The sequence below is a fragment of the Mus musculus genome, chromosome 5, assembly GCF_000001635.26.
Source record: "Mus musculus strain C57BL/6J chromosome 5, GRCm38.p6 C57BL/6J".
Classification (NCBI taxonomy): Eukaryota; Metazoa; Chordata; class Mammalia; order Rodentia; family Muridae; genus Mus; species Mus musculus.
Window position 1 is genome coordinate 22,148,760 of NC_000071.6, and position 26,465 is coordinate 22,175,224.

Consider the following 26,465-nt stretch of genomic DNA (forward strand, 5'->3'; position numbering starts at 1 on the left):
AACTACATGAGAGAAAGGCAACTTGTCTTAGTAAGAGTTTAACTGCTGTGAACAGACACATGGCTGAAGCTGCTGAGTTCCCCTGCTTGTTGGAGCTTGAACATGGCCCCTTGCTCTATTATATTATCACTAGCTTCCTCTTTTCCAACTTCTCCACTGCCTAAGCTTGGCTGTCCTGGCTCTTGCTCTGTGGACTGACTTTGAACTCAGAGATCTGCATGCATGTCTCCTGGGATTAAAGGTGTGTACCATGATGCCTGGATCTAAACTTAGCTGGATGGTATCTTGCCCCCAAGTCTTTTAATCTGTTATCTCTTAGAACATAGGATTCAGCTCCATTTTACTTCCTAGTGCCCCTTTAACACTTGAACCATATATTTTATATTTTCCCTTTCTCAGCTTGCTATGCTTGGTTAAAATGTTCTTCATGAGACTTAACCAGAGAACAAAGTCTATGATGGGCATCTCTGAGACTTCCTTTGTCAATGCAATTAATCTGAGTTTCTTCACCTTAGCCTCAGGCAGACTCTTCAGACAAGGGCAAAAATAGCCACATTCTTCACCAAATTTTACCACAAAAACAGTCTCTAGGCCACATATTGAAATTCTTCACTGAAACCTGTTGAGCCAGGTCTGCATAGTTCCAATTTCTCAAAGTGACAAAGTCTTCTATATTCCTACTAGCATAGCCCATTAAGTACCATTTAAAGTATTCCACTGCTTTCCAAATCCAAAGTCCCAAAATCCATATTCTTCAAAACAAAAACATGGTCAGAACTATTACAGCAATACCCTACTTCTGGTACCAACTTCTGTCTTAGTTTTACTGCTGTGAACAGACACCATGACCAAGGCAAGTCTTATAAAAAAAAAAAAAATTTCATTGGGACTGGCTTTACAGGTTCAGAGGTTCAGTCCATTATCATCAAGGTGGGGACATGGCAGCATTTAGGCAGGCATGGTGCAGGAGGAGCTAAGATTTCCACATCTTTATCTGAACGCTGCTAGTGGAAGACTGACTTCCAGGCTGCTAGGGTGAGGGTCTTAAGCCCACACCCACAGTGACACACCAACTCCAACAAGGCCATACCTTCTAATAGTGCCACTCCCTGGGCCAAGCATATACAAACCATCACACAACTTTAAGAAATTCCACTTAAATAATTATTGCTAACTATCTGTGTGAGTACATCACTCTAACTGTTTGTGTCACTAGAATGTAAAATATTTGTTAAAACAGGAAAAATTAACACAAGGCTGAGTGTTTTCATATGTTGGCAATCAAGGTAGCAGTCATTAACTTTTCTTGAGTATTACTTGGGTTTTCATTTCAGGCTCAACATTTAGCATTTTTAAAAACTCTTCTTTATCCACAAATCATATTCTGTATTAAATAAAGCCCAAAATTCATATCCTCTTCCAAATAACTGCAGAGTGACAGATCTATTCTAAGGTCAGCAAAAATATAACACACTGCCAACAAATTTAGATATCAAACTATATACAAAAGTTTCTAACCTGAGTTTATTTCTTTGTCCTCAAAATCCCATAGAATTTATACTTTAAAACATTGTAAAGAAAGCCTAGAGTGCAAATAATGATGTCCAGCTAATATGAGAAACTATTTCAAGTTACAATGACACCATCTGCCACTTCAGATAAGACATTCCCCTTCCTACTCACCACTAACTATTATATACATTGTAGCATGATGATTTTAGATATGGGATGTCTAACCTTGTTAGCTTGACACAGATGGAAAGAGAGAAGCTTAGCTGAAGAACTGCCTCTATTAGATTGACTTGTGGGGCATTTTTGATTTCTAATTGATGTACAAGAGCCCAGCCCACTGCTGGCAATAGCATCCCTAGACAGCCCACTGTTGACAGTAACATCCCTAGGCAGCCCACTGTTGGCAATAGCATCCCTAGACAGCCCACTGCTGGCAGTAACATCCCTAGACAGCCCACTGTTGACAGTATCATCCCTAGGCAGCCCACTGTTGGCAATAACATACTTAGACAGCCCACTGCTGGCAGTAACATCCCTAGGTAGCCCACTGTCGGCAGTAACATACTTAGACAGCCCACTGTTGGCAATAGCATCCCTAGACAGCCCACTGTTGGCAACTGCATCTCAGGGCAGCCCACTGTTGGCAGTAGCATCTCTATAGGGCATCTGAACATGAACCTGGAAACAAGCCTAGAGGCAGTGTTCTTCCATGGTCTCTGTTTCAGGTCTTGCCTCCAGATTCCTGCCCTGAGATGAACCTGGAAGTGCAAACTTAAAATAAACTCTTTCTTCCTTCAGTTTATTTTGATCATGGTATTTATCATAGCAATAGCAAAGTAAATTACAATAACACATGGAAATATTATAAAACTAAATATGTCCAAAGACTTTCAAGAATTTGAAGAATGCCTACATTTGATTTTAAGGAAGAAACAAAATAGGCGCTATTTCTAGTATACAAGTGCAGTCCATTCGAAGTTAGCCATTCTTACCATTGCATTTGTACTCAAGAGTGTGGGACCGTGAAAGGCCACCTGTTTTGGTTGAGAAAGGCTTGCTCCAGAGACCCAGTAGAAAACTCTACAAGGGATGGAACAGTGAGCCACATTCCCAGAGATAGGTGCCTGACACCACAGAGCCCCCAACTCCATAATTCTGTGACTATCAGTCACGCAGACAATGTCCCAAGCTCCTGGCATTCTGGCTAGACTCTACCCCTACAGTTACCTGACTATAGCCTGGTATGCTCCTCCCCACAGTTACCTGGCAACAGCAAGGTAGCCCAGCCCACTATAAAAGGACCTGCTAGCCCCCCCTCACCCTTTAAGCTCTCACCTTTCTTACTCTCATCTCTAGCCCTCCTTTTCTCCTTCCCTTCCCCCTTCTTTCCAGGTGGTCATGGCTGGCCTCTCTCTTTCTTTTACCTTCTCTCTTTCTCTCTGCCTTTCTACAATAAAGCTCTAAAACCATAGACTGTCTCTGTTTATCAAGGCCCACCATGCTTGAATGATGGAATAGGCTTTCCCCTAAAGAGCCGCATCTAACTTCCTGCCAGATGGCCTTCCTACGCTCCAGCCACAGACCAGACCAAGGACTTTCACTCTTGTGGGAACCACCCAGCACCCCCTCTCTCCCTGCTCTCTCCTCCTTTCGGCCCCAGGGATGACCGAGCAGCCCCCAGGGCCTCTACTTTGTTCTCAGCTCTTCTGCAGTGTCCAGTCTAGGTTGCCCAAGACTAAGAACCTGTTATCTCTGGCCTCCATGAGGCCCAGAGACCTCGGACTGCCCCTTGTCAAAACCCCTGCGGGCTTGGGTCCATGGCTTCCAACAGCCAGACACCCACCTTGGGCCGCATGGAAAGTGTGCACAGTCCTCCCACATCTGCCCACCCAGAGCACTGGAACTCTGGAGGGAGGAGGATTTTTCTCCCACTCCCTTTATTCTCCCAAGCCTGCTGCCCTACACAAGAGCAGTTAAGTATACAAGTGTAGTCCGCAGTTAACCATTCCCACCAATACATTAGTACTTAAGAGCTGTTGAATATTCAAAAATTGACCCTTCAGGGAGAAAAACTTTTCATCAAACAAGGTCACCATCATTTCACAACTCGAAATTCAACACGTTCTTGTAACTTACCATATGTTGGGGTTCAATTCCAGTTGCTGGTAGGAGTCAAAGTCATCTCGTAGGATCACACTGTCACTGTGTATTTCAGCTAGGAGAGAAAGAAAGTATTTAGCGAAGAATCACACTACAGAGGGGGATTTGGTTATGGGTGTCAACATGCTGCATCTATGAAGAATACCCATATTTTAAGCGAGAACTGAATTTTAAATTAGTGGTTGATTGTAATTGCTCTGTTAATGCTGAGGGCAAAGGTGATGCTGTTTAGACTTCTTGAAGTCTGAAATCCAGAGCCCCCAGAAGAGAAACCGATGAATGGTCACAAGTAGAAAGGACAAATGGGCAAAGAAGAGAGGTCACACAGACCTTGTTACTCATCCCTGATCCATATTTATCCATGTCTACAGAGACACAGCCCAGACAAGGCTGGAACAATGGAGCGAGCATTCTGGCTCTTACTACAACCAAGAGTGACCATGCACTCTCCTGTCCCTGCTGCCCTGGCTTGATCTTTAGAACTCCCCACTTCTGCTCACTATTCATCTAGTGTGCCCTCGTTGCTAACTTTGTTTCCCATCAGGATTGCAAGGAAAAATATTCTCTATGTGTATGACTATAGAATCAACTTAAAATTGACTGTGTAATGGGGTTGCTAGAATGGTGGCCAGGGTGGTATATAGTACCACTGCTGTGCAGCTGTATCCCACCGGTTTTTAAGTATTAGTCTTTTGGGCATGGCAAAGAACACCTTCATACGCATAACATGCCTACTTACTCTGAAAGGGCTGGCAGAAAGAGACAAAAATGATTTCACGGACAGCTTCAATATAAGTATGCTCAACGTGTGGAAGGAGAAATTAATTACTATTTTAAGCATTCTCACTGAATTTTTTTTTCTTTTGAGGCTTGCCCAGGATGTTTTAGGTAACATGAATCCTCTAGCTCTTTTACTTATGATTTTGTTCGATCTAGCCAGTTTTCAGATAAAAATAAAATCATGTCACTTGACTAACAGAGACCCTTACAATTTTTGTAGTTTTCAGAGTTGATATTTTCTGCTCGTAGGGGCTCAGTCACACAACTCTCTGAACTCGCTGGGTAATTAAAATCTCTTCCAAATATCAGGGAAGATGATTTCAAATTCTCTTTGGTGACATCCCACCTATGGCAGTCTGCAAGCCCTGAATACCAGGTATGCCAGCAGGCAAGCAAATAATGAACCCCAGAAACCAGCAAATCAGCATGTACTTAGGACGACTGGCTGTTCCTCCCCAGAGCCTGAGGCAGGACAATGGGGAGAGGCTGGCTACTCACTGGAGAACCCAGTGCTAGACTCCGAGCATGGGTGGGATTTAATGATTCCTCCAGGCACTTGGATACAGTGTCTGACAAGCCTACAGGGTAGAGCTCTCTCAGGTCACAGCCTGGCCAAGACTCTGCTGCACCACCGCGGGTCACCAGCCTGTCGTGGCTGCCAGCAGGCATGCTTCTAAGCAGTTATGTTCATCTGCCAAGAGAAGCCCCGAGCTGTAGCATTACATAAAAGCAAAGCTTCTCAAGGCAGATTTTTCCAAAGAGAAAAATAAATTAATTGGGTTTGTAGGTTGAAAGGAAAAGCTCGAGAGACAAACAATGGACCTGTCTGAGGCCCACAGTAAGTGACTCCAGGAAGGACTGGGGCAGGCTAAGATGGTTCGTTTCACTTTTATTAAGTCGCAGAAGGTAGGAAATTGGTTTTTAAAATAAGTCTTTGCTGACACAACATGGTAAACTTAACTCTTAATGGTTCTTGTTCTGTAGAGACAACCCCCCTTTAGTGGATAAACACATTCTGTACTTATTGCCAGACAATGCCATGCCTTTAACTATATAGTTTGAAATTTCACTTAACCTGCATGCACTTAACCCAGGGAGGTAGGTACTGTTACTGATTCTATTTTACACGTGAGCACAGACAGGTTACTCGAGCAATGCCATAACTTACAGCAAGTGGTGGAGGTGCGATAAGCATAGGCAGCCCAGTTCCAGAATTTGTGCTTTAAACCATCCCATAACCTCGCCTTGAATTGGTGGGGCCACCGAGTACACAGTACTGTTAGCAAATCATGCAGTTTTTTTTAATTCAAGTAATCACTTAACAGCTTCCCTTTAATATTAGAATAAGAAAATCGAATGATTTCTCTTTTCCAATTTAAGAATCTGAGCAGAAGTCTTAAATTTAAAATGACTCGAGCTTATCCACACCCATGGCTCCTGCCTCTGTGCTCTGGTTGGATAGGCAGGGGAATCTCTGCCTTTGGATGCTCAGTCATGAGGTGACACTGAACAGGCTTCTAAAGTAAGGGCACTGACATATGGAACTCCCGAAGGGCAGTGCAGGGGCTTCCTCTGGGGCTCTCTGCCCCAGCAGTCTGGACCCCAGCTCAGGAAAGGTCAGAGATGCAGAGTGTCCTCTCCACAGCATGTGCTCACATGGCCAGAGAAGGGGTGGGCGGGGCGGGGCGGGTGGCCAAGTATTAAGCTAATGGCATCAGAGCCTTAACACTTACCAAGGTGCGAGTAAGCAGTGGCCTCTGTGGGAGCTGGAACAAAAGAAGAATAGAGAAGAATGATGACTAATTGGTGACAAAACAAAATCCAGTGACCAGTAATCCCAAACACAGCTGAGGAATTCAGATTACAGGAGATAACTCACACAGATAGGGGCTTTTTACTCTGCAAGATTAAGGGGGAAAATGCTAACAAACATCCTAAAATAAAATGGTCAGTTTACTACTCATTATATTTAAAAGTTATGGTTCCTTCTACAATGAATAAAGCCCCCCCCCCCCATTTTACAGGTACAGTATCCCGCAAGCTCGCAACATAAATGCAATATGACAGCTCTTTCTGAGCACCCATTTCATGACATGAGCTGTTTTGCCCATTTGGATAATGGAAAAAAAAAGCCTATCTCATGCTTCTACCCCCTAAAAGAGGTCACTGTCAGGGGGCATGGCTGTGACGGAGTGTACTGTGTTCAGAGGGCGCTGGGGTGAGGCTGGGGGAGAAGAGAGGGATTCTAAGACTAGCTGGCTAGGACCTGAGGACTATCTGGAGAGGCTTACGGAGAAGATACTTTCCCTGCTGAGTTTTTAAATATCAGCGGAGGAAGAGAGAGATAGAGGAGGGAAGAAGATGGCCTGTGGGAGACCTCAGGTGCAGCATGACTTGATAAAAATGTTCAGAGTAAAGGGTAGAAGATGAAACACTGGGCGCACAAGATTGTAGGATTGGAAGCTAAGGACATCTGTGGGATTAGTCATAAGTATACAATGATCTTCTGAACATCTATGAGCCAAAGGTGCAGGGTGGTGTGCTCAAATGTGCGTGTAAGGAAGGCAAAGCACCAAGTCCGGACAGACAGGATCCTGCCCAGTCCACACTGCCGATGTTACTTCTTCCCTCTCCCATAATGATTTCCAAGTTTGAGGAAATGTCAATTCACTACCTAGACGTAAGACTTCACGACACACACTCAAAAGTCTCTTCTAACTATCAAAGAAGAATTTCAACTAGATATAAAGATCAATTTCCCCCACAATGGGCAATAGGTCAGTAATGCCAGACTAAGAATTCAAATTAACAGCATTTTAAAATAAGATTGGCGTGTCTTATTGCTCCAGACTAACATATAATGCATGCTGAAGATACTTCTGTGGGTTTTTAAAGGGCAGGATCTATGACAAGTGCCATGATTAAGCTTATTAAAGCCAATTGTGGAACTCTTACAAAATAGAAGATAATATATTCCAAGGTTTTGTGTTGTGTGTTGATGCTCATTGGTTAAGTTGCAAGGGCTCTACAATGGCTCAGTGAATTTTTAACTCTGAATGAAGGTTTTCTTCAAACAAAAGGAATATTTGTCAAATATCCAAGAGTCAAAGACAGACTGTGGCACGCTGATTCCTGTCCTCCTGTGTCACCCCGTGTCTGTACAGGCTGAGCAGGAAGTCTCCAGAGGGAAAGGAATAGCCAAAGAATGGGGTTGAAACGGAATGAGGCAGAGTCTCGTTCTATAGTCCAGAGTGCCCGGAGTATAGTCACTACCTAGCCCACTCTGCCCTCAAACTTTTCTCAATCTTCCTGTCTCAAGTTGCAAATGTTGGGATTACAGTTATCTGCTATGATACCAGGTTTGACTTAGAAAATCCAAACCCAGAAATATATAGGGCTAGGAGATGGTTTAGTGAGCAAAGTGCTTGTTCAACGAGCAAGAGGATCTGAGTTAGGCTTCCCAGCAGCCATATAAAAAGCCCAATGTGGTGGTGCATATCTGAAACTCCAGCAATGGAGGAGAGAGACAGGCAGGTCCTGGGTACTGCACAGCCAGGGCAGCTGAACCAGTGAGTCCCAGCTTCAGTGAGAGACTGTATCTTAAAAATAAGGAGAGGAGTAATGAAGCTAGACAGCTGCTGCTGGCCTCTGGCTTCCACATACACGCATATACCACACACGCATGCACGCGCGCGCACACACAGACACAGACACACACACACAGAAATAAAATGAACTAGAAATGCATAATGACTATACACATTTCCTTACCTGAATCAATGTTAGATTTTAACTTGTATATTCTAGTGTTAGCTAAACTGTCACAAAACCTTAGAAAACAATCCTAGCTTTGTCCTGTTACATTGTTTTTAAGCTCATGCCTTACCCCTCTATAAGTTACATATTATCAATACTAGGTTGGTTAAAAAAAAAGTCCATTTGTACATAGCCCTGAAATACACACATGCTTTGCTTCAGCATGAGATCAACTTTCTTAAAAAAAAGAAAACATGAACAATTTTTGTCAATATGTGAATATAAAGAAAAATGAACTTTTGTGACACTCAATCTGGTTTTGAAGAGTTTTAAGAAGTTCAGGACAGGCAGGCCTGTGATGCTACTTTTAGCTGAACATTTATAAAATCTTAAATAAGCAAGATATTCTAATACTTAAATGCACTTCACATATAAGGCTCAGATTATATTTCCATTGGACAAGGCTGAGTTAGAGTTAGGAGAGAGCTCTGTACTGGATATCTATTGGGAAATCCCTACTACTCAAAAAGTGAGAACAAAAACCAAGCCACCCAATGCAGCGAAAATCAAAACGTGAAATCTGTTCACACTCTTTGAAAGCTTGGGTCTACCAGAATCTGACGCAACCCCAGGAGCCTAGGCATGCTTTTAAGTCAGCATGTGTCTCCAAAGCACTAATAAATTTCAGCCCAGTTATTGAATGGAGTAGTCAGTACAATGAAGACTTCAATACACTGAGAAGAAAATGGAGATGTCTGAAGTTGAGCTGACTGTTGATATCGCTGGGTGCCTAACATCATCTTTGAATCGTGTAAGCAATAACACACACACACACACACACACACACACACACACGGCAATTCACAGGCATACAGGCATTAGGCTATCAGAACTCTACCTCCTAAATCATTTTGGAATTCAAAGGCCCTAGGTAGTTTTGTCTCATGTATGTTTTCACCTAATTTGAAATTCTAATGTATTAAATTTCTAAAGCTAAATATGACAAATTAGACATGGTCTGTGAAGTTAGTATTTAATGAGCTATGAACCGAGACTTTCATCTCCCCAGGAATAATTTCTTTATTACTTTTTGTATTTTACTGCAATAAAGCACCGCTTGACCTTCAAGTATGATAATTAAACTTCCAAAAATGTTATAAATTTGGAATGAAAATAGTTCTCCCTATATTCAGGAAATCGTTATGATCAATATAAAAGATTACTTAATATTTAAAGCAGCTAAATTATCCACAGAAGCCAGCAGTATTAGCAATTCTTTTTCTCCTCCCTCCTTCTCATCCCCATTTCAATTTGATTTGTGTTTTACAGCAGCTTAGCCTCTCTCCTATCCTAAGATAAACTGACTAGGATCAGAACAAAAAATATATCTTTATGACTTAGAGAACGCTTTCAGGTAAGACTGATTCTTCCATGAGCTCTCAATAACAGGACCTTAGTGACTAAACCTCATGACTCATCGTCCTACTGCTCATGAACACATATTTTTGGAGAAACAGTCACTTATTTTTCAAAAAATTAGCCATGCTATGAATAGCAATTTTGAGTGAAAAAGAATATAAAATAATAGAGTTGTTGGTAGATTATCTTAAAATGTTGTTTTGTAATTAAAAAAAAAATTCTAGACCTCTGTGAACTCAAAAAGTTAGTAAGTTAACCAGAAGCCCAAGATCTGAGATTAAGATTTAAATAACATTTTGAGATTGGAGCAACCAGGAGAAAGACAAGAAGAATGAGAGGAAGTGGAAGAGGAAGGGGCCATGCAGGAAGAGAGTGGCAGAAGGGAATGTAGAGGGAGAGGGGACGGGGACAGTCTGGAGAGGACCTTGAAAGGCTGGGGAGCTGTGGTCACATGATTTCAAATGCAGTTCGTGTCAAGGGATAAATGAATGGATGGATGGTTGTTCCAAAAAGTGGCAGTGGTTATGAAACGCGACAGCTGCTTTAAGGAACAGTAAGAAGATTAAACAAGTTGATCTTCTGTAACACACTGGCGTAAGCACGGAAGACGTGCAGGAATGAGCAAATGATGCTCCGGAGAATCTGCCTCCTGCTTGGGCCGATACTAAAGCACAGAGCTGCAATAAAGAGAGGTGGAACCAAGGGAAGAGAACACCCAGGTTAGAACTGAGATGAAGATCCTAAAACAGCTCCTCAGCGAAACTCGTCCATGATGGCTACTTGTAACTATCAACTTGATGAGACTCAGGGTCCATGGAGTCTTACTTTTGGGCATTTCTGTGACGAAGCTTCTAAACTGGGCTGATTTAAATGGGAAGACCTAACCTCAGGGTAGCAAGCACCATGCTTTGGGCTGGGGTCCCTAGACAATATAGAAATGAAAAAGTGAGCCAGACACTAGGCATTCATCTCTCTCTGCTTCCTGACTGTACGCAGCATGAGCAGCTGCTTCACATCCATGCTGCCACCCTTTCCCTACCATGATGGCCTGCAACCTCAAACTGTGAACAACACTAAGCACATCCTTCCTCAGGTTGTTCTAACAGCTCTTACTTCGCAGTAACAGGAAAAGCGACTAAAATATGCTGATAACTAACACTCACTTAGGTGCCAGCCATTATGCCATGCAGGCCTCGATGGCAGTTACTCCCTTCACTATATTCCTTAGGGGTGCAGACTAGAAGAACAGGGTCTTAGGAACGAGATGGGATGACTTGGAAGGGCAGTACTGTAATTCTTCCCATTTAACTGACAAGGGCATTGAGACTCAGAAGAGCTTCACAGCCACAGGGTTCCAGAACAGAAATTTACACAGAGTGAAATTCATATTCCATGTTCTCAGTACAGAGATCCACATTCTACAATCCCGACCACAGTGTCGTATTGGCACTGAGTCCTCACAGAACAAACGGGCAGAGTTCCAGAGATGAAAACTATACGTGTGATGTCATACCTGGTGCGGCTGACAAAGGTGTCAGGTCACATGAGTGTGGTAAGCAACTCAAGAATGAAATCCCTGAAGCCCCAGCATGAACACTGAGGCAGAGGAGTCAATCATAAGGAAACTGAGAGGAGGTAGGTCTAGCAGGACACTGGCCTGCCTGGGTTCCTCGTAGGCTGCTGGTCCCCTTGCAGATATCAGTTCCTGTGTCACTGGCAGGGGAAGCCAGGCAAGAGTTGGGAGTGCACCTAGAGGACACATGCTGTTCTTTCAAGGAGCTGGAGTGTGAGGGAAAAACCAGTCAGAGGGATGCATGCAAAGTCAAAATTCCTGCCCCACAGAGCGATGGTCTCAGCAATGTAAACAGTGCCGGGGTGGGGGCCCTAAAAAGGAAGATGCTGAAACTATGAGACAGAGAAGAAACAGTTGAGCAAGGCCTCAGAGGACACAGCATGATACCTCTTCACTGACTGTTTCTTTATATGTATGTACACACACACACACACACACACACACACACACACACACACACACTTGTTTTTTAGTTACGGGTTTGGACTAGCATCTATATACTGCAAACCGAGAACAGGGAACCAGCCTCGTCTTGCCACACAACTCCCATGGGTCTGGTACAGTAGCGCATACGCCTACTGACAACAGAGCACAATAAATTCTAATTAATAAGAATACATTCCAATGCTTAAAAACTTATGAAAACCTATGCTAATTTGTAACATGACACAAGTGTATTTTCATACATACATCAAAATAAAAATGAATTAACAAGTTGTGTGAAATAATATTTCACAAGGAAAAATGAAAATATGATTGATGTATGTTGACAGCAATTTCTCTCCCAAGTAATTACATACACTCAAATCTAGGTTCTGTCCTTTAAAATATGAGGGGATCCAGCAGATTATATAGCAGTTTGAGTAGAAGGCAGGCTCTATGGGCATTCAGAGGCAGCCAGTGTCAAGTTCATTTCAAGCATAAATCTTGGTGTTTTGACTTTAGACCAGATAAAGCTGTCAAGTGGGAATGTATACAGCCCCCAGAACTGAAAAGAAGGCTGTTTACATCCTTGTTCAATCACCTTGGAAAAAAACAGCATCAGTCTAAAACACCCTTTTTTGGAAGTCTTAAAAAGCAGCCCAACCCACCCAGGGGCACTAGCAGGAAGTTTTACTGTGGCCATATGACGCAGCTCTGTCACTCCTCTTAATCTTGGATCACTCAGGGACACTGTTTCTGTCAGCGCCCCAGGACAGCCTTAGTTCTCTCCTCTACTGGGTACTTTTTCAGATCCTGAAGGGGGCCTGGGGCTCCTAAAGAGCTTCCCCAGCCTCCTCCCTAGCTTTCTCTGTTGTAAATCACAAGCCTTGGGATGTCAGGAACAGGAGTTGTAGCTGCTAAGGTGAAATTCAAGCCACAAAACAGCCATGGGGAAACGGATGCCTTTGACAAGCGAATCTTTAACACTGCGAACATTCACGTGAATTAGTTCCCCTTCCAACAGTCAAAGTTGGTGAGGTAAAACATAACTCTGACTAACGCTGTGAAAGGAGACTGGTTTAATAAAGACTTTGCAACTTAGGTTATTTTAATAATATTTGTTAATTTAAGCTATTGAGTAACAAGGGAACAGCCAAGAGAAGAAAGTGGTAGATATGACCTAGAGTGTTATTTAAAATATCACTGACTGGCTGGCTGACTGCACTGCAGGAACTGACCCAGGGCCTCATGCATGATTAGCACCGTTATTGTTAGCTCTACCACTGAGATGCACCCCACCTTGACAGGCACACTGAAAGGAAACATCTAATTTAAATACCCAGTTTACTTTATGCGTTTGATTATCCAACTTTTACCTCACAGTTTATATTTCCACAATCCTTAAGACAAATGATTTAAAAATGAAAGAATTTGGGGTCTGGTCTGATAAAACAATAGAGCCTATGACCACAACCCAGTGCCCATAGACAGCATCTCCATCCAGTCTACCACCCAGCTGTGAGGGTGCTGGAAAGCAAACCGCTCGAGTTTCTCTGCATCAGCTGTAAGCCTGAGCCGTTCCTACTGGTACAAAGCATATTCAGCTTCAGCCACCACCATCAACCCCACAGCAGAGGATGCCAGCATGGTTTGTAAATGCTGTGCACCTTTGGGGGCAGTATGGGACATGGCTGCTGTCAGGCTACTAAGCCTGCCATCTTGCCTTGCCAAAAAGCCAATGTGTGTTTTGAAGAGGGCATGCTGAGAAGATATGAGGCAGTGAGCACACATGTACACTTACTCTACCAGATCCATCCTTGGCCGTGCCTTGTGAGCACCACTAGTCCTGTGTAAGTCCTACTACATCAGTATCACATTGGGCACTTGGGTAAGCCTCTAAAGAGTAAGAATTTTCCATGTTTCCAGTGGATGTTGACAATGGTGATCATTTTTGTTGAAGTATATATAATTCATGTGAATTTTCAAGGTTTAATTTTTTTAATCATAAATATTTGTGGGGCTAGATATGGAGGCATAAGACTGTAATCACAATAGTTGTGTGATGGATGCAGGAGGATCAGGCAATTTTGAGGATAGCCCAGGCTATGTAGCGAGTACTAACTTTATGTGAGGCAGAATATATTATGACTCCATCAGTCTCTAGATTGTCTAATAGTAACTCTTGTGGAGGACGAGTCTCCTCCACTTCCTTCCAAGTTTTTGGCCCACTCTAAATTTGCTTATTGAATTTGATCACCATAAGCAGCACTTCACCACCATTTCTGTCTTTAAAATCTTAGTGACATGTTAGGCGGTCTCTCGGAGAGGCACATGCCAATCCCTTTGCTCTTCCTTGTTTTTGACTCCAGTATCACCTCCTCTGTGAGACCTGCCTGATCTGGTGCCATGCCTTTCCCCTGCCTCCCACACTGCTGAGCTCTGTTTATTGACGTACCACGTGACCTATGCTAGCAAAGAAGCTGTCACCCACAGTGAGGCAGCACTCTGTAATCCTTGGAGAGGACTGTTAGGTGACTTCTGAATGAGCACGAGCACCTTCCACTTTAAAGCAACTGTGAGTATACAGCCCCCGTCCTCCACCCACACCCACCCCACACCCCACACAGCAGTAGCTCCAGCATGAAGAGGACACCTTTGCCCCCTGTTTGTACCATGACTGTCAGAAGAACCCATCTGTAGATTGTTTATTGCTACTTCTAGAACCTCAGAATTTAAGATGAATTTAAAAATACCGATGTGTGACCTAATGCTATTCACTAATCAAAATGAAAATCTGTGAACGATTTTCAGAATTTCAGTTTTATTTATGTATTTAAATAGTACATATTTATCTATTTGTGAGTATGGTGAGGCTCTGTGTGTGTGTGTGTACACATGCATTTGAACATGTGAACATGTGAGTGTGCATGCACATGTGTATACATGGGTATACTGGCCAGAAGTCAATGTCAGCAGTCTTTGAAGATAAGATCTCTCACTGAACTTGAAGCTCAGTGATTCAAATAGGCTGGAGGGCCAAGTAGCTCTCGGGATTCCCATTCTCTGTCCTGGGCCACCCTGGCGCTGTAGGTGAAATGCATGCCACATCTGTTACCTGAGTCCTGGAGATCTGAACTTAGGTCTGCTCGCTTGCATGGCAGGCACACTTCTGACTAAGCCATCTCCCAGTCCTAACTCACAGAGTTTTAATACATTTTACAATCAACATCAGTATGGGGTTCACGGTTTTGTGCCAGCCAGGCTGCCCCACTGTGCCCCATGGGAAATATTGGAAGGGAAAAGGAGAGGCAGTGAGTTGTCAACAGTAAATCCTTCAAGTTGATTCTTCATCATTTATTAAGTGCATGCTTTAACTCAAGCTTATTATGTGTTAAAGAAAAACAAATTAAGGCTTGATTCCTCTTTCCAAAAGCTCCCAGGTGGGGGAATGAGCATTCGACAGATAATTAGGATAGGACAGAGACAGATCCTATCAGGAGTCAGGAGAGTCCTCATATGAGGGAGACGTGGGCACTCTGCGTTTATCTTCCACTCTTGAGAAATAATTTAGTTCACCACCTCAGCAAAGGTCCCCTCCCTCTTCAAAAGGTAAAATGCACAGTTGTAATTTGGGGATAGGAAGAATTTGTGTTATTTGTGCCACTCAACTTAATTTCATTGTAAAATTAAAAAAACAAAACAAAACAAAACAAAACAACAACAACAACAACAACAACAACAACAACAAAACAACAACAACAACAACAACAACAAACCAGGCAAGCTTAAGAAGAAAAGAATTATTCACACCCTCGCCACCCTGCACAGCTCGCACCCTGCACAGCTCGCACCCACTGTCTCACATCAGTGGACCTTGCTTGCTGGAGTCTTCCCACTCTGACTGCTGAGTACAGCTTCTGCCAGCTTCCGTAAGAGGAGGTCACACCAGCACAGTTCCAACCAGAACCCCTGATTTCAAAGGACTTGTGAAGCCTGAAACCTGAAAGTGAATGACTGCTCCCAAGCTTTCTCTCCTCCTTCTCAGGAGAGGCAGGGGCAGTCCCTGACATAAGCAGCTGGTGGAGCCCGGCAGCTGGCCCCTGGGTTCTCTTGTGGAACATAAACAATCAGCTTCAGACAAGGCCACTCGGTGCAGACAATGGATGGAGCTAGAAACACCACAACTTTATTACTGCCAAGCCAAAATGTCTTGCTTTCTTGCATGTGAATCAGAAAGCCCGAGTCAGCCAGAACAAGAGACACAAAAGGTTGATCTGAGCAAGGAAGAGGGGATATTTTAGGTGCAAGTAGCACTGGGCTTATGGAATGAGGCACACTCAGGGGTTTCATGGTGTGGCTGAAAGGAGGCAGCATGAGGTGGGAACACATAGTGAATGGCTGTGAGCCTGGGCAGAAGCCCGGAAACTGCTGGGACTGATTTGCAGGCCAGTCTTCTGAGGAAGGGGACCAAGGCTGCTGACCCACTGTCTTCTCTCATCGCTCATGTGTTCTGACAGTTATTTTTCAACATGTTTAGCCGAAATATAATCTTAAAATGATCTTGTTCCTATGCTCCACAAAACAAACCTTGTTTTGAGTTGCTTAATTTAATTTAAGACCAACATACTAAAATACACGATAAATAAAAGGCCCAGTGCTATGATACACAGGGAAGGCTACTTTTTTCTTTCATAAAATATATTAGGTACTTTTCATGTAATACACAGAAAATCATTACAAGAAAAATTATGTTATTTTATTTGAGGAAATAATGTTTTAATTAAAAGTAGAAAGATTCAAAGTAAACCCTTGGTTTGTAGCACCAGTTAGTTCCCTGACTGCAGGAAGCTGACATCTCCTTGGGCCGCCTGCCTTATCTTGTTTGCACCAATGGGACTTTTGTGGATCTTCTTGTGCCAACGAAAAGCTTGTTGTTCTTTTCATCCTAACAACATGGTACCTGCCAAATGTAAATTGTGTGCATGTGATCCCCTCACTACCAGGTCCACCTGGGGTACTGTCAGGGAGAGGTGAGCTACAAGCCTCAACAGATAGAAGGAAATTGAAATAACCCCTTGTATGTTATCAGACTACCATGGATGAAAGATGGACTTCAACAACAACAAAAACAACAGAACATCTGCAAACTCATAGAAACTGAACAACTCTTCACTCAATGGCCACTGCTTCAGGGAAAAAATAAAGGAACTAAAGAGTTTCTAGAATTCATTGAAAATGAAGGCACAACAAATCCAACTTATGGGTCACAATGAAAGCAGTGCTAAGAGGAAAAGTTCATAGCACTAGGGGCCTCCATAAAGAAATTGGAACAATCTCATACTAGCAATTTAAAAGCACACCTGAAATCTCTAAAACAAAAAGAAGCCAGCACACACAAGAGAAGTAGAGGACAGAAAATAATCAAACTAAAAGCTGAAATCAATAATTAGAAACAATGAGAACAATATAAAGAATCAACGAAACCAATAGCTAGTTCTTTGAGAAAATCAACCAGATAAACAAACCCTTAGCCAAACCAACTAAAAGGCAGAGATCTAAATTAACAAAATCAGAAATGAAAAGGGGGACATAAAACAGACACCAAGGAAACCCAAAGAATCACTAGGTTTTACTTCAAAAGCCTTTACTCCACAAAATGAAATGGATCTAAATGAAATGGATGATTTTCTTGATAAATTCCACTTACTAAAGTTAGGTAAAGACCTGGCAAACTCTTTAAATAATCCTATAACCCCTAAGGAAATAGAAATAATCATTAAGTCTCCCAAACAAACAAAACAGGCCACGGCGATATGGTTTTAGCACATAATTCTCCCTTATCTTCAAAGAAGAGCTAATGTTATATTAGTCCTCAAACTATCCCACAAAATAGAAACAGAAGGAGCATTGCCAAACTCATCCTAAAAGGCCATGGCCACCCTGATACCTAAACAACACGAAGACTGAGCAAATAAAGAGAACTTTAGACCGATATCTCTTATGAACATTGATACAAAATACTCAATAAAGTACTCAAACTGAATTTAGAAACACATTAAAAACCTCCTCCACCACAATCGAGTAGAGTTCATCCCAGGGATGTAGGAATGGTTAGGAAATCCATCAATGTAATCCATATAAAAACAAACAGAGGGAAAACCCATAGGACTGTCTCCTTAGATGCTGTAAGAAAACCTTTGACAAAATTCAACATCCCTTCATGATAAAGTCTTGGAGAGATGGAGGATACAAGGTCTATACATAAACATAGTAAAGGCAATATACAGCAAGCTGATAACCAACATCAAATTAAATTGAGAAACTCGAAGCATTTCCACTAAATTGGGGATGAGATGAGGCTGTCCACCCTCTCCCTGTCTCTTCAATGTAGTACATGAAGCAATAAGACAAACAAAGGAGATCAAGTGATTAAGATTGGAAAGGAAGAAGTCAAGGTATCACTATTTAAAGTATATGATAGTATACATAAGTGACTCCCAAAGTTCTACCGGAGAACTCCTTCAGTTGATAACTCCTTCTGCAAAGTGGCTGGATACAAAAGTAACTTAAAAAAATCAGTGGTCTTCCTTTATACAAATGATAAACAGGATATGAAAGAAATTAGAAAACAATACCCTTCATGATATAAAATATCTTGGCGTAACTCTAACCAAGCAACTGAAAAATCTGTACAACAAGAACTTCAAGTCTCTGAAGAAAACAATTGAAGACCTCAGGAGATGGAAAGATCTCCCATGCTCATGAATAGTAGGTTTATCATAGTAAAAATGGCCATTTTACCAAAAGCAATCTAAAGATTTAATGTAATTCCCATAAAAAATTTCAACACAATTCTTTACAGACCTTGGAAGAGCAATTCTCAATTTGATATAAAAAACAAACAAACAAACTAGGATAGCTAGAACAATCCTGTACAAAAAAAAGAACTTCTGGAGGTATCACCATCCCTGATATCAAGCTATACTACATAGCAATAGTAATAAAAATCACATGGTATTCCCATAAGAACAGACTGATCAACGGAATAGAATTAAAGACCCAGAAATAAATACAAACACCCACAGACATCATTTTTGACAAAGAAGCCAAAACCATACAATGGAAAAAGAAAGTCTCTTCAACAAATGGTGCTGGTCTAACTTGGATGCCTGCAGGCAGAAGAATGCAAATAGATCCATATCTATCACCCTGCACAAAACTCAAGTCCAAGTGGATCAAAGGCCTCAACATTAAACCCGATACACTGAATCTAATAGAAGAGAAAGTGGGGGATAGCTTTAAATGAATTGGAACAGGACACAACTTCCTGAACAGAACACCAACAACTCAAGTACTAGGATCAACAATTAATAACTGGGACCCCATGAAATTAAAAAGCTCCTGTAAGGCAAAAAACACTGTCAATAGGACAAAACTACAGAATGAGAAAAAAATCTTTTACCAACCCTACATCTGGCAGAGGGCTAATAGACACCAATAACCCAAATACCCTATTAAAAAAATAGGGTTCAGGGCTAAACAGGAAATTCTCAACAGAGGGATCTCTAATGGCTGAGAAACAAAAGAGAGAAATATGCAAAGTTCTTAGTCATTTGAGAAATGCAAATCAAAATAACTCTGAGACTTCATCTTACACATCAGAATGGCTAAGATCAAAAACTCAAAAGACAGCACATGTTGGCAAAGATGTGGAGCAAGCATTCCTGGTGGGAATACAAACTTGTACAACCTCACTGGAAATCTGGCAGTTTCTCAGAAAAATTGGGAATAGTTCTACCTCAAGATCTAGCTATACTACTCCTGGGCATACACCACAAAGATGCTCCAACAGCCTACAGTATCCAAAGAATCATGGCCAATTTTCTGAGGAACTGCCAAACTGATTTCCAGAGTGGTTGTACCAGCTTGCAATCCCACCAGCAATTGAGTAGTATTCTAGCAATACCACTTCTGGGCATATATACTCAGAAGATGTTCCAACATATAATATGGACACATGGTCCACTATGTTCATAGCAGCCTTTGTTACAATTGCCAGAAGCTGGAAAGAACCCAGATGTCCCTCAACAGAGGAATGGATACAGAAAACAGAAAATGTGGTACATTTACACAATGGAGTACTATTCAGCTATTAAAATCAACGAATTTATGAAATTCTTAGGCAAACGGATGGATCTGGAGGATATCATCCTGAGTGAGGTAACCCAATCACAAAAGAACTCACATGATATGCACTAACTGATAAGTGGATATTAGCCCAGAAGCTTGGAATACCCAAGGTACAATTCACAGACCACACGAAGCTCAAAAAGAAGGAAGATCACAGTGTGGATACTTCGAACCTTCTTAGAAGTGGGAACAAAATACCCATGGAAAGAGTTACAGAGACAAAGTGTGAAGCAGAGACTAAAGGAATGATCATCCAGAGACTGCCCCACCTGAGGATCCATCCCATAAACAACCACCAAAGCCAGACACTATTGTGGATGCCAACAAGAGCTTTTTGACAGGAGCCTAATATAGCTGTCTCCTGAGAGGCTCTGCCAGAACCTGACAAATTACAGAAGTGGATGCTCACAGCCATCCATTGGACTGAGCACAGGGTCCCCAATGGAGGAGCTAGAGAAAGGACCCAAGGAGCTGAAGGGGTTTGCAGCCCCCATAGGAGGAACAACAATATGAACTAACCAGTACCCCCCCAGAGCTCCCTGGAACTAAACCACCAACCAAAGAAAACACATGGTGGGACTCATGGCTCTAGCTGCACATGTAGCAGAGGATGACCCAGTCGGTCATCAATTGGAGGAGAGGCCCTTGGTCCTGTGAAGGTTCTAAGCCCCAGTATAGGGGAATGCCAGGACCAGGAAGTGGGGGTGGGTTGGTGAGCAGGAGGAGGGTGGATGGGATGGGGGTTTCTGAGGGGAAACCAGGAAAGAGGATAACATTTGAAATGCAAATAAACAAGGGCAAATAGATGGAACTAGAAAATATCCTGAGTAATCCAGACCCAGAAAGATATACATGGTATATACTCACTTATAAGCAGATATTAGCCATAAAGTACAGGATAACCATGCTACGATCCATAGAACCAAAGAAGCAATGAAGGCCCAAGGAAGAATGCCTGAATCTCACTCAGAAGTAGAAATAAAATAGACACTGGAACTGGATGGAGACAGGGAATTGGAATGGAGAGGGGGTGGGGAAGGGAGTAAGGCTGGGGTTTAGGTGAGGAGAGTGGAGGTGATGGGTGGGAGGGGTAGGAGAGAGAAGGGAAATCAGCTAGAGGGCATCTCTGGGACAAGTCTGAGACCTGGAAGAATATGAGGGTGACTCACCTGAGATGTCTAGCAGCAGGGACTATTGTGCTTGAAGTGGCCACCTTCTGAGGCCAGGCAAGACTTCCAGTGGAGGGGCGGGGGACACTATCCCACTCACAAAACTTTTGACCTCAAATTTGCCCTGCCTACAAAGATATGCAGGGATAAAGATGGAGCAGAGATTGAGAGAATGGCCAACAAATGGCTGGGCCAACTTGAGACCCACACCATGGGGGAGAACCAATCCCTGACACTATTAATGATATCCTGCTATATTTGCAGACAGGAACCTAGCATAACTGTTATCTGAGAGGCTTCATCCAGCAGCTGATGGAAGCAGATGCAGAGACACACAGCCAAACATCAGGAGGAGCTTAGGGAGTCTTGTAAGAGTCAGGAGAAAGACTGAGGGACCTGGAGGGGTCGAGGGCTCCACAAGAAGACATACAGAGCCAACTAACCTGGGCCCATAGGGGCTCACAGAGACTGAACCACCAAAGAGCATACATGGACTGGACCTAAGCCCTCTACACATATGTAGCAGATGTGCAGCTTGGTCTTCATGTATGTATTAATTTTCTTAGCTTTTTAAATTTTATTTTAAATAGTCCAATCCAATTATAGTACAACAGATTTGAACTTGTAAGGCTGACGAGAATTTAGTTTTAGGAACTAGTAAATTTGAATTGGACATATCTTTTCTGACATTATGTATTTTTTAGATTGATTTTCCTTGCTTTATGGTATTCTATATTTTCAGTGAATATTTTCATTAACACAGAAGAAATTTACACTGTAATAGAATTCTCAAGTTTGCCTCTTAAGACATATTTTAATGTCTGCATTCTTGAAAGTCATAGAAAAAAGTTAATTTAACCAAAGAATATAGATCATAGGTTTTGAAATTATGAGAGAAGTTTTATGATTGAAGAATCTGTAAGCTAATAAATTAGAATTCTGATAGTAACAACTTATCAAATACCACATTTCTTAGGTCCAACCATACTGATTATGTCTATCTAACAGCTAGATAGATATTATACCTAGATATAGGTATATAAGCAGCTCATGATCTGACCAACTAAAGCAAAGTCAGAGATATTGGAGTGTAAAGTAATAATCAGAAACACGTTTGGCCAGAAGCTTTAGTGGCAAATTAAAGGTAATGAATTTTTGTACAATTTTACAATTACTATTAAAATTTTCATGTCTAGGACAACTAAAAGTGACTCAGAAAAAAATTATGAAATTATAAAATTACTTTTGGTTCATTTGCTCACAGTGAATATGTTCAGTTGTCTGCTACCTTTATCAATAACTAATGGATAGATAATGAATAGGGATATGAACTTGTCAATAACTCAAGTTTAAAACATCATGATAAAGTAACATTAATGAAATGATAGCTCAGTATATAAGCCAGAGGACCTGCTGTGAGTAATGTGGAGACGACTAACACAAGTAAGCAAGTCAGGGGTGACCTTACCTCCTTGTTCACACAGCTGCTGGGCCAGTGCGTCTTTGAAAATCACCTGGCCCCTATGTGTTGCAGTAGCCCTGGAAAGTGAACAGGAAACAGTTCATTTAAATGCTGTAATAGAGCTAATATTAAAGTATTTTTAAAAATAACTTAAAATCTACAGATACAAGGCTTGAAATAATAATGTAAGTTAACAACAGAATGAATGTTTAAATCAATTCCCCTGGCCAGTTGTTACCTCAGGTCTTGTTTTATAAACGACATTGTAATATTTGATGGCTTATTTTGGACCAGCAGGCGGGACCAAAGCCTGGATGGGAAAGTGGCCAGGGTGCTTAGCAAGCTCTCTAGACGCTGACGCGGAATGTTCTGGAAAGGACCTCAGCAGTGTAGGAGACATCCTCCTAAAGGCTTTTGGGATCTTTGAAGTAATGGTCACTATAGGATGGAGAGTTAAGGCTAAAAAATATTTTTAAAGGAATATTTTCCCCAAAGATGGGCTAGTCAGAGCTTTTATAATTAAAAAAACATCTGTTAGAACAAAATACACCTCCCCCCACCTACTGGGTGTAATTCGCCATTTGCAGAAGATACGAATCTCTCCCTTCTCCTAATCAGAGCTGTGCATATGGGACACTGAAGAACCCAGCTTCTCACAGCAGATTTGTTATTCAACAGCTATAATTGGAAATGTCTTATTAAAGGAGGAGTGATTTGTTCTCTATATGTGAACTGATTTCCCTTCAAAAGAATTATTTTGAGGTGAAATGTATTTTCTAAGTGAAATTAGAGCAGAAAATCATGTTTCCTTGAGAAACTTTGTTTTTAGAAAATAAGTCGTACAAAAATACATTTACTGTCTAAAAACATATTAACATTAAATCTTTACTCTTGCCCAACTCACGCTAGGATAAAAATAATTTGATTCTGCCGACATCTGCTGGAGGTGGATTATAGACAACACACTGGGCTAACTCCTGAGAGGACAGACCTTGCTGTCCTCATTACCCCTCCACAGGACAACCTTTGGTCAATATCTCCATCCTTGCTGGATTCAATAGGACCTCCTGGCTCCTGACATCCCCCATTTGGCCTCCATATGGATGAACCTTCTTCCTTCATGCTGTGGGCCTTTCTGATTTCTGTTCTCCATGGAATTGTTCCTGTGCCCCCAGGTCACTAATCAAGTTTCAACTCTCTGGAAATAATGACGGAGCCTTCCATGCTGAAGTGTTAATAGGCGATATGCTCCACACTAACATTCTACAGCAGCACCACTATGAAAAGTATACCTTAATTAACGCACGCGCGCGCGCGCGCACGCACACACACACACACACACACACACACACACGCACACGCATGCACACACGCGCACACACACACACACACACACACACACACACACTGAACGTACAGGGGAGGCAGAATAGATAAGGAAACTCACGGGTAGTCTTCGGCCCACAGCATACGTAAAGCTAATAAGGGGTGTCAACTTCTTGTTATATATTAATCATCAAAATGTCATATATTATAATCTTTCTGTGGGTATTTGTGTGTATGTGTTTATAAACATGCATGTTTTCTTTACTTTCATAAAGTTGAAAATGAGGCCTTAACATTTGGTTAATCCAAGTTATCAACATATCCTATCGAATCCTTGATCAGTACAGGTTTTCTGTTCAGAGAGAAAGTGATGACTTTATTTCCCTCACGTATTCTTCAAATCAATTGAACTAAGTGCTTCTGAGATAGATTTCCCATCTACTTCTAACAGTAACACAGCATCCTAATTGTAAACATGTAATTTGAAATGATATTTTCTGAAATCACTAACTAGCAAGAGGACTGCTCCGGCACATGGCACTTAACTGTTGCGAGCAGGCAGGTAATATTCCTATTAGAGTTGTGCTTCTTGTCCACAGAGTGCCCAAGGCCACTGTGCTCTCCATAAACAGGCTGCCTCTCAGCACAGAGGTGAGGGGCTTGCAGCAGAAGCCCCCCTTAGCGCTGTCTCAAGTGTGAAAAAGCCTCACGATGCACAGTGCTGTGTGACTTCATACTGTTCTTCCTGCTGTTTGGTGTCCTCAGGTCTGGGATTTAATGCCTTATCCATAGATTTACTTCTGCATGTTCGGTTCAGTGAACAATTTGATAGACATCTCAGCACATACAGAGTAACGCACTGCAGCTGAAGGAAACTTTGAGTTCATCATCTAAGCAAAGTTTCTATATTTTAGGAACCTATAATCTGTCTTTTAAAAGCTTATTAAGTGTAGTTACAAAGGCAATTTCCATGCAAACACATAAGGTGCTTTAAGTATAGTCTTAGGCTCTCTTCCTCATCCCTCCCACTTCTGCAGCTATCCTGTGCTCCACCTGACAGTCTTCAGTTTTCATGTCTTCTGTACATACACGGCTTTATTTTCCACCTTCTAGCATCCAAAATTAAGAGAAAAGCTGAACTGTTTGTTATCGTCAGAGACTGACTTAATTTATTTAGTGTGACTATGTTCTGTCACATCCGTTTCTCTGAAAACATAACTTCCCTCTTCTTGATTTGTGGGAAGAATTCCATCCTATTTATAAATGGTATTTTCTTTCCCCATTCTTCTATTGATGGACACCTAGGCTGGTTTGATAGTTTAACTTCTAGTAATATGCAAGTATCTCTGTGATAAAGAGAACACACACACACACACACGCACACACAACCACACCACAGAAATATTCCACATACAACTCAGATGTACACATACACAGACACACACCATACCACATCAACACACACACACATACACACACACACACAAGTGCACATGCACCAAAAGAAATCTACATAACTCAGGTAACAAATGAGCTAATAAAATGGACAGACAGTTTTTTAAAGTACAAATATCCAAGAAATACAAAAATCCCATTCAGTACCACCAGCCAGAGAAATGCTAGCGAAAACTACTTTGTGATTCCACCTTACCCCAGTCCAGGATGTCGACCGCCAAGAAAACAATGGTAAATGTTGGGGAAGTTGTAGACACTATTGGTGTGTTATACTACTTGTAGGAATGAATGTTAACTAGGTCAGCTTCTGTGGTCATCAGTATGGATGTTTCTCAGAAAACTAAAAACAGATCTGTCACGTGACCCAGCTGGGTCATATGATACCCTCTTCTGGGTATTTACCCCCAAAGAAGCCAAAATTTAATTAGCAGTGGTTCTCATTCATCAAATGCAGATGGAAGTCCAAGCAGAACACTTGAGCTCTGGCTTTGACGATCAGCCTTCACTCAACATGGCCTGCAGAGTCTGTTCCTTCCATCTTCCTGAGGTATTTGAAGGCCACAGAGCTACTAGTGCTCAACAGCCTATAAATAAGGAATCCTAGGGCCTAATACAGGGCCTGACTTCAGGCCTGTGGTTTTCAGGACCTCTCAGAACCCCTGTAGGAGTCTTCCAGGAGCCACAAGAGAAGCAGCAGGAAGTGCTTGGGGCACTCACTGGTCCATCCTGGGCTGAGCATGCTCTCATCAGCTAATGTCTTTCAAGGAAGTGGCTCAGTAATTAAAGACTGCCTTGAGTACTTGGTCTGCAACCCTGTAGGTGGAACAACAATATGAACTAACCAGTACCCCCAGAGCTCGTGTCTCTAGCTGCATATGTAGCAGAAGATGGCCTAGTCGGCCATCATTGGGAAGAGAGGCCCCTTGGTCTTGCAAACTTTATATGCCCCAGTACAGGGGAATGCCAGGGCCAAGAAGTGCGAGTGGGTGGGTAGGGGAGCAGGGCGGGGGAGGGTACAGGGAACTTTCGGGATAGCATTTGAAATGTAAATGAAGAAAATATCTAATTAAAAAAAAAAAGAAAAAAAAAAAAAAGACTGCCTTGAGGAGCACTGCATGCCACATGCTCCACACAGTTACCCCCTGTTCTTAACTCTGGCTTTCCAATAGCCAATAAAAGACAATAGCCACAGAAACAATAGTGTAGCCAGTATATACCATGGTTATTATTGAAGCATCTG

General features: G+C 42.1%; 1 protein-coding gene across 2 annotated transcripts in view; it reads right to left on the reverse strand.

The window, feature by feature from the left end:
- Positions 1-26,465, reverse strand: part of Reln (reelin) — a 460,252-nt gene that overhangs the window by 264,306 nt on the left and 169,481 nt on the right. For both annotated transcript variants that reach the window (NM_001310464.1, NM_011261.2), the window contains exons 4-6: positions 22,451-22,521; positions 6,186-6,218; positions 3,649-3,727 (exon numbers count right to left, since the gene is read on the reverse strand). In NM_001310464.1, the coding sequence (NP_001297393.1) occupies positions 3,649-3,727; positions 6,186-6,218; positions 22,451-22,521 (183 nt within the window). The remainder of the gene's footprint in view (positions 1-3,648; positions 3,728-6,185; positions 6,219-22,450; positions 22,522-26,465) is intronic.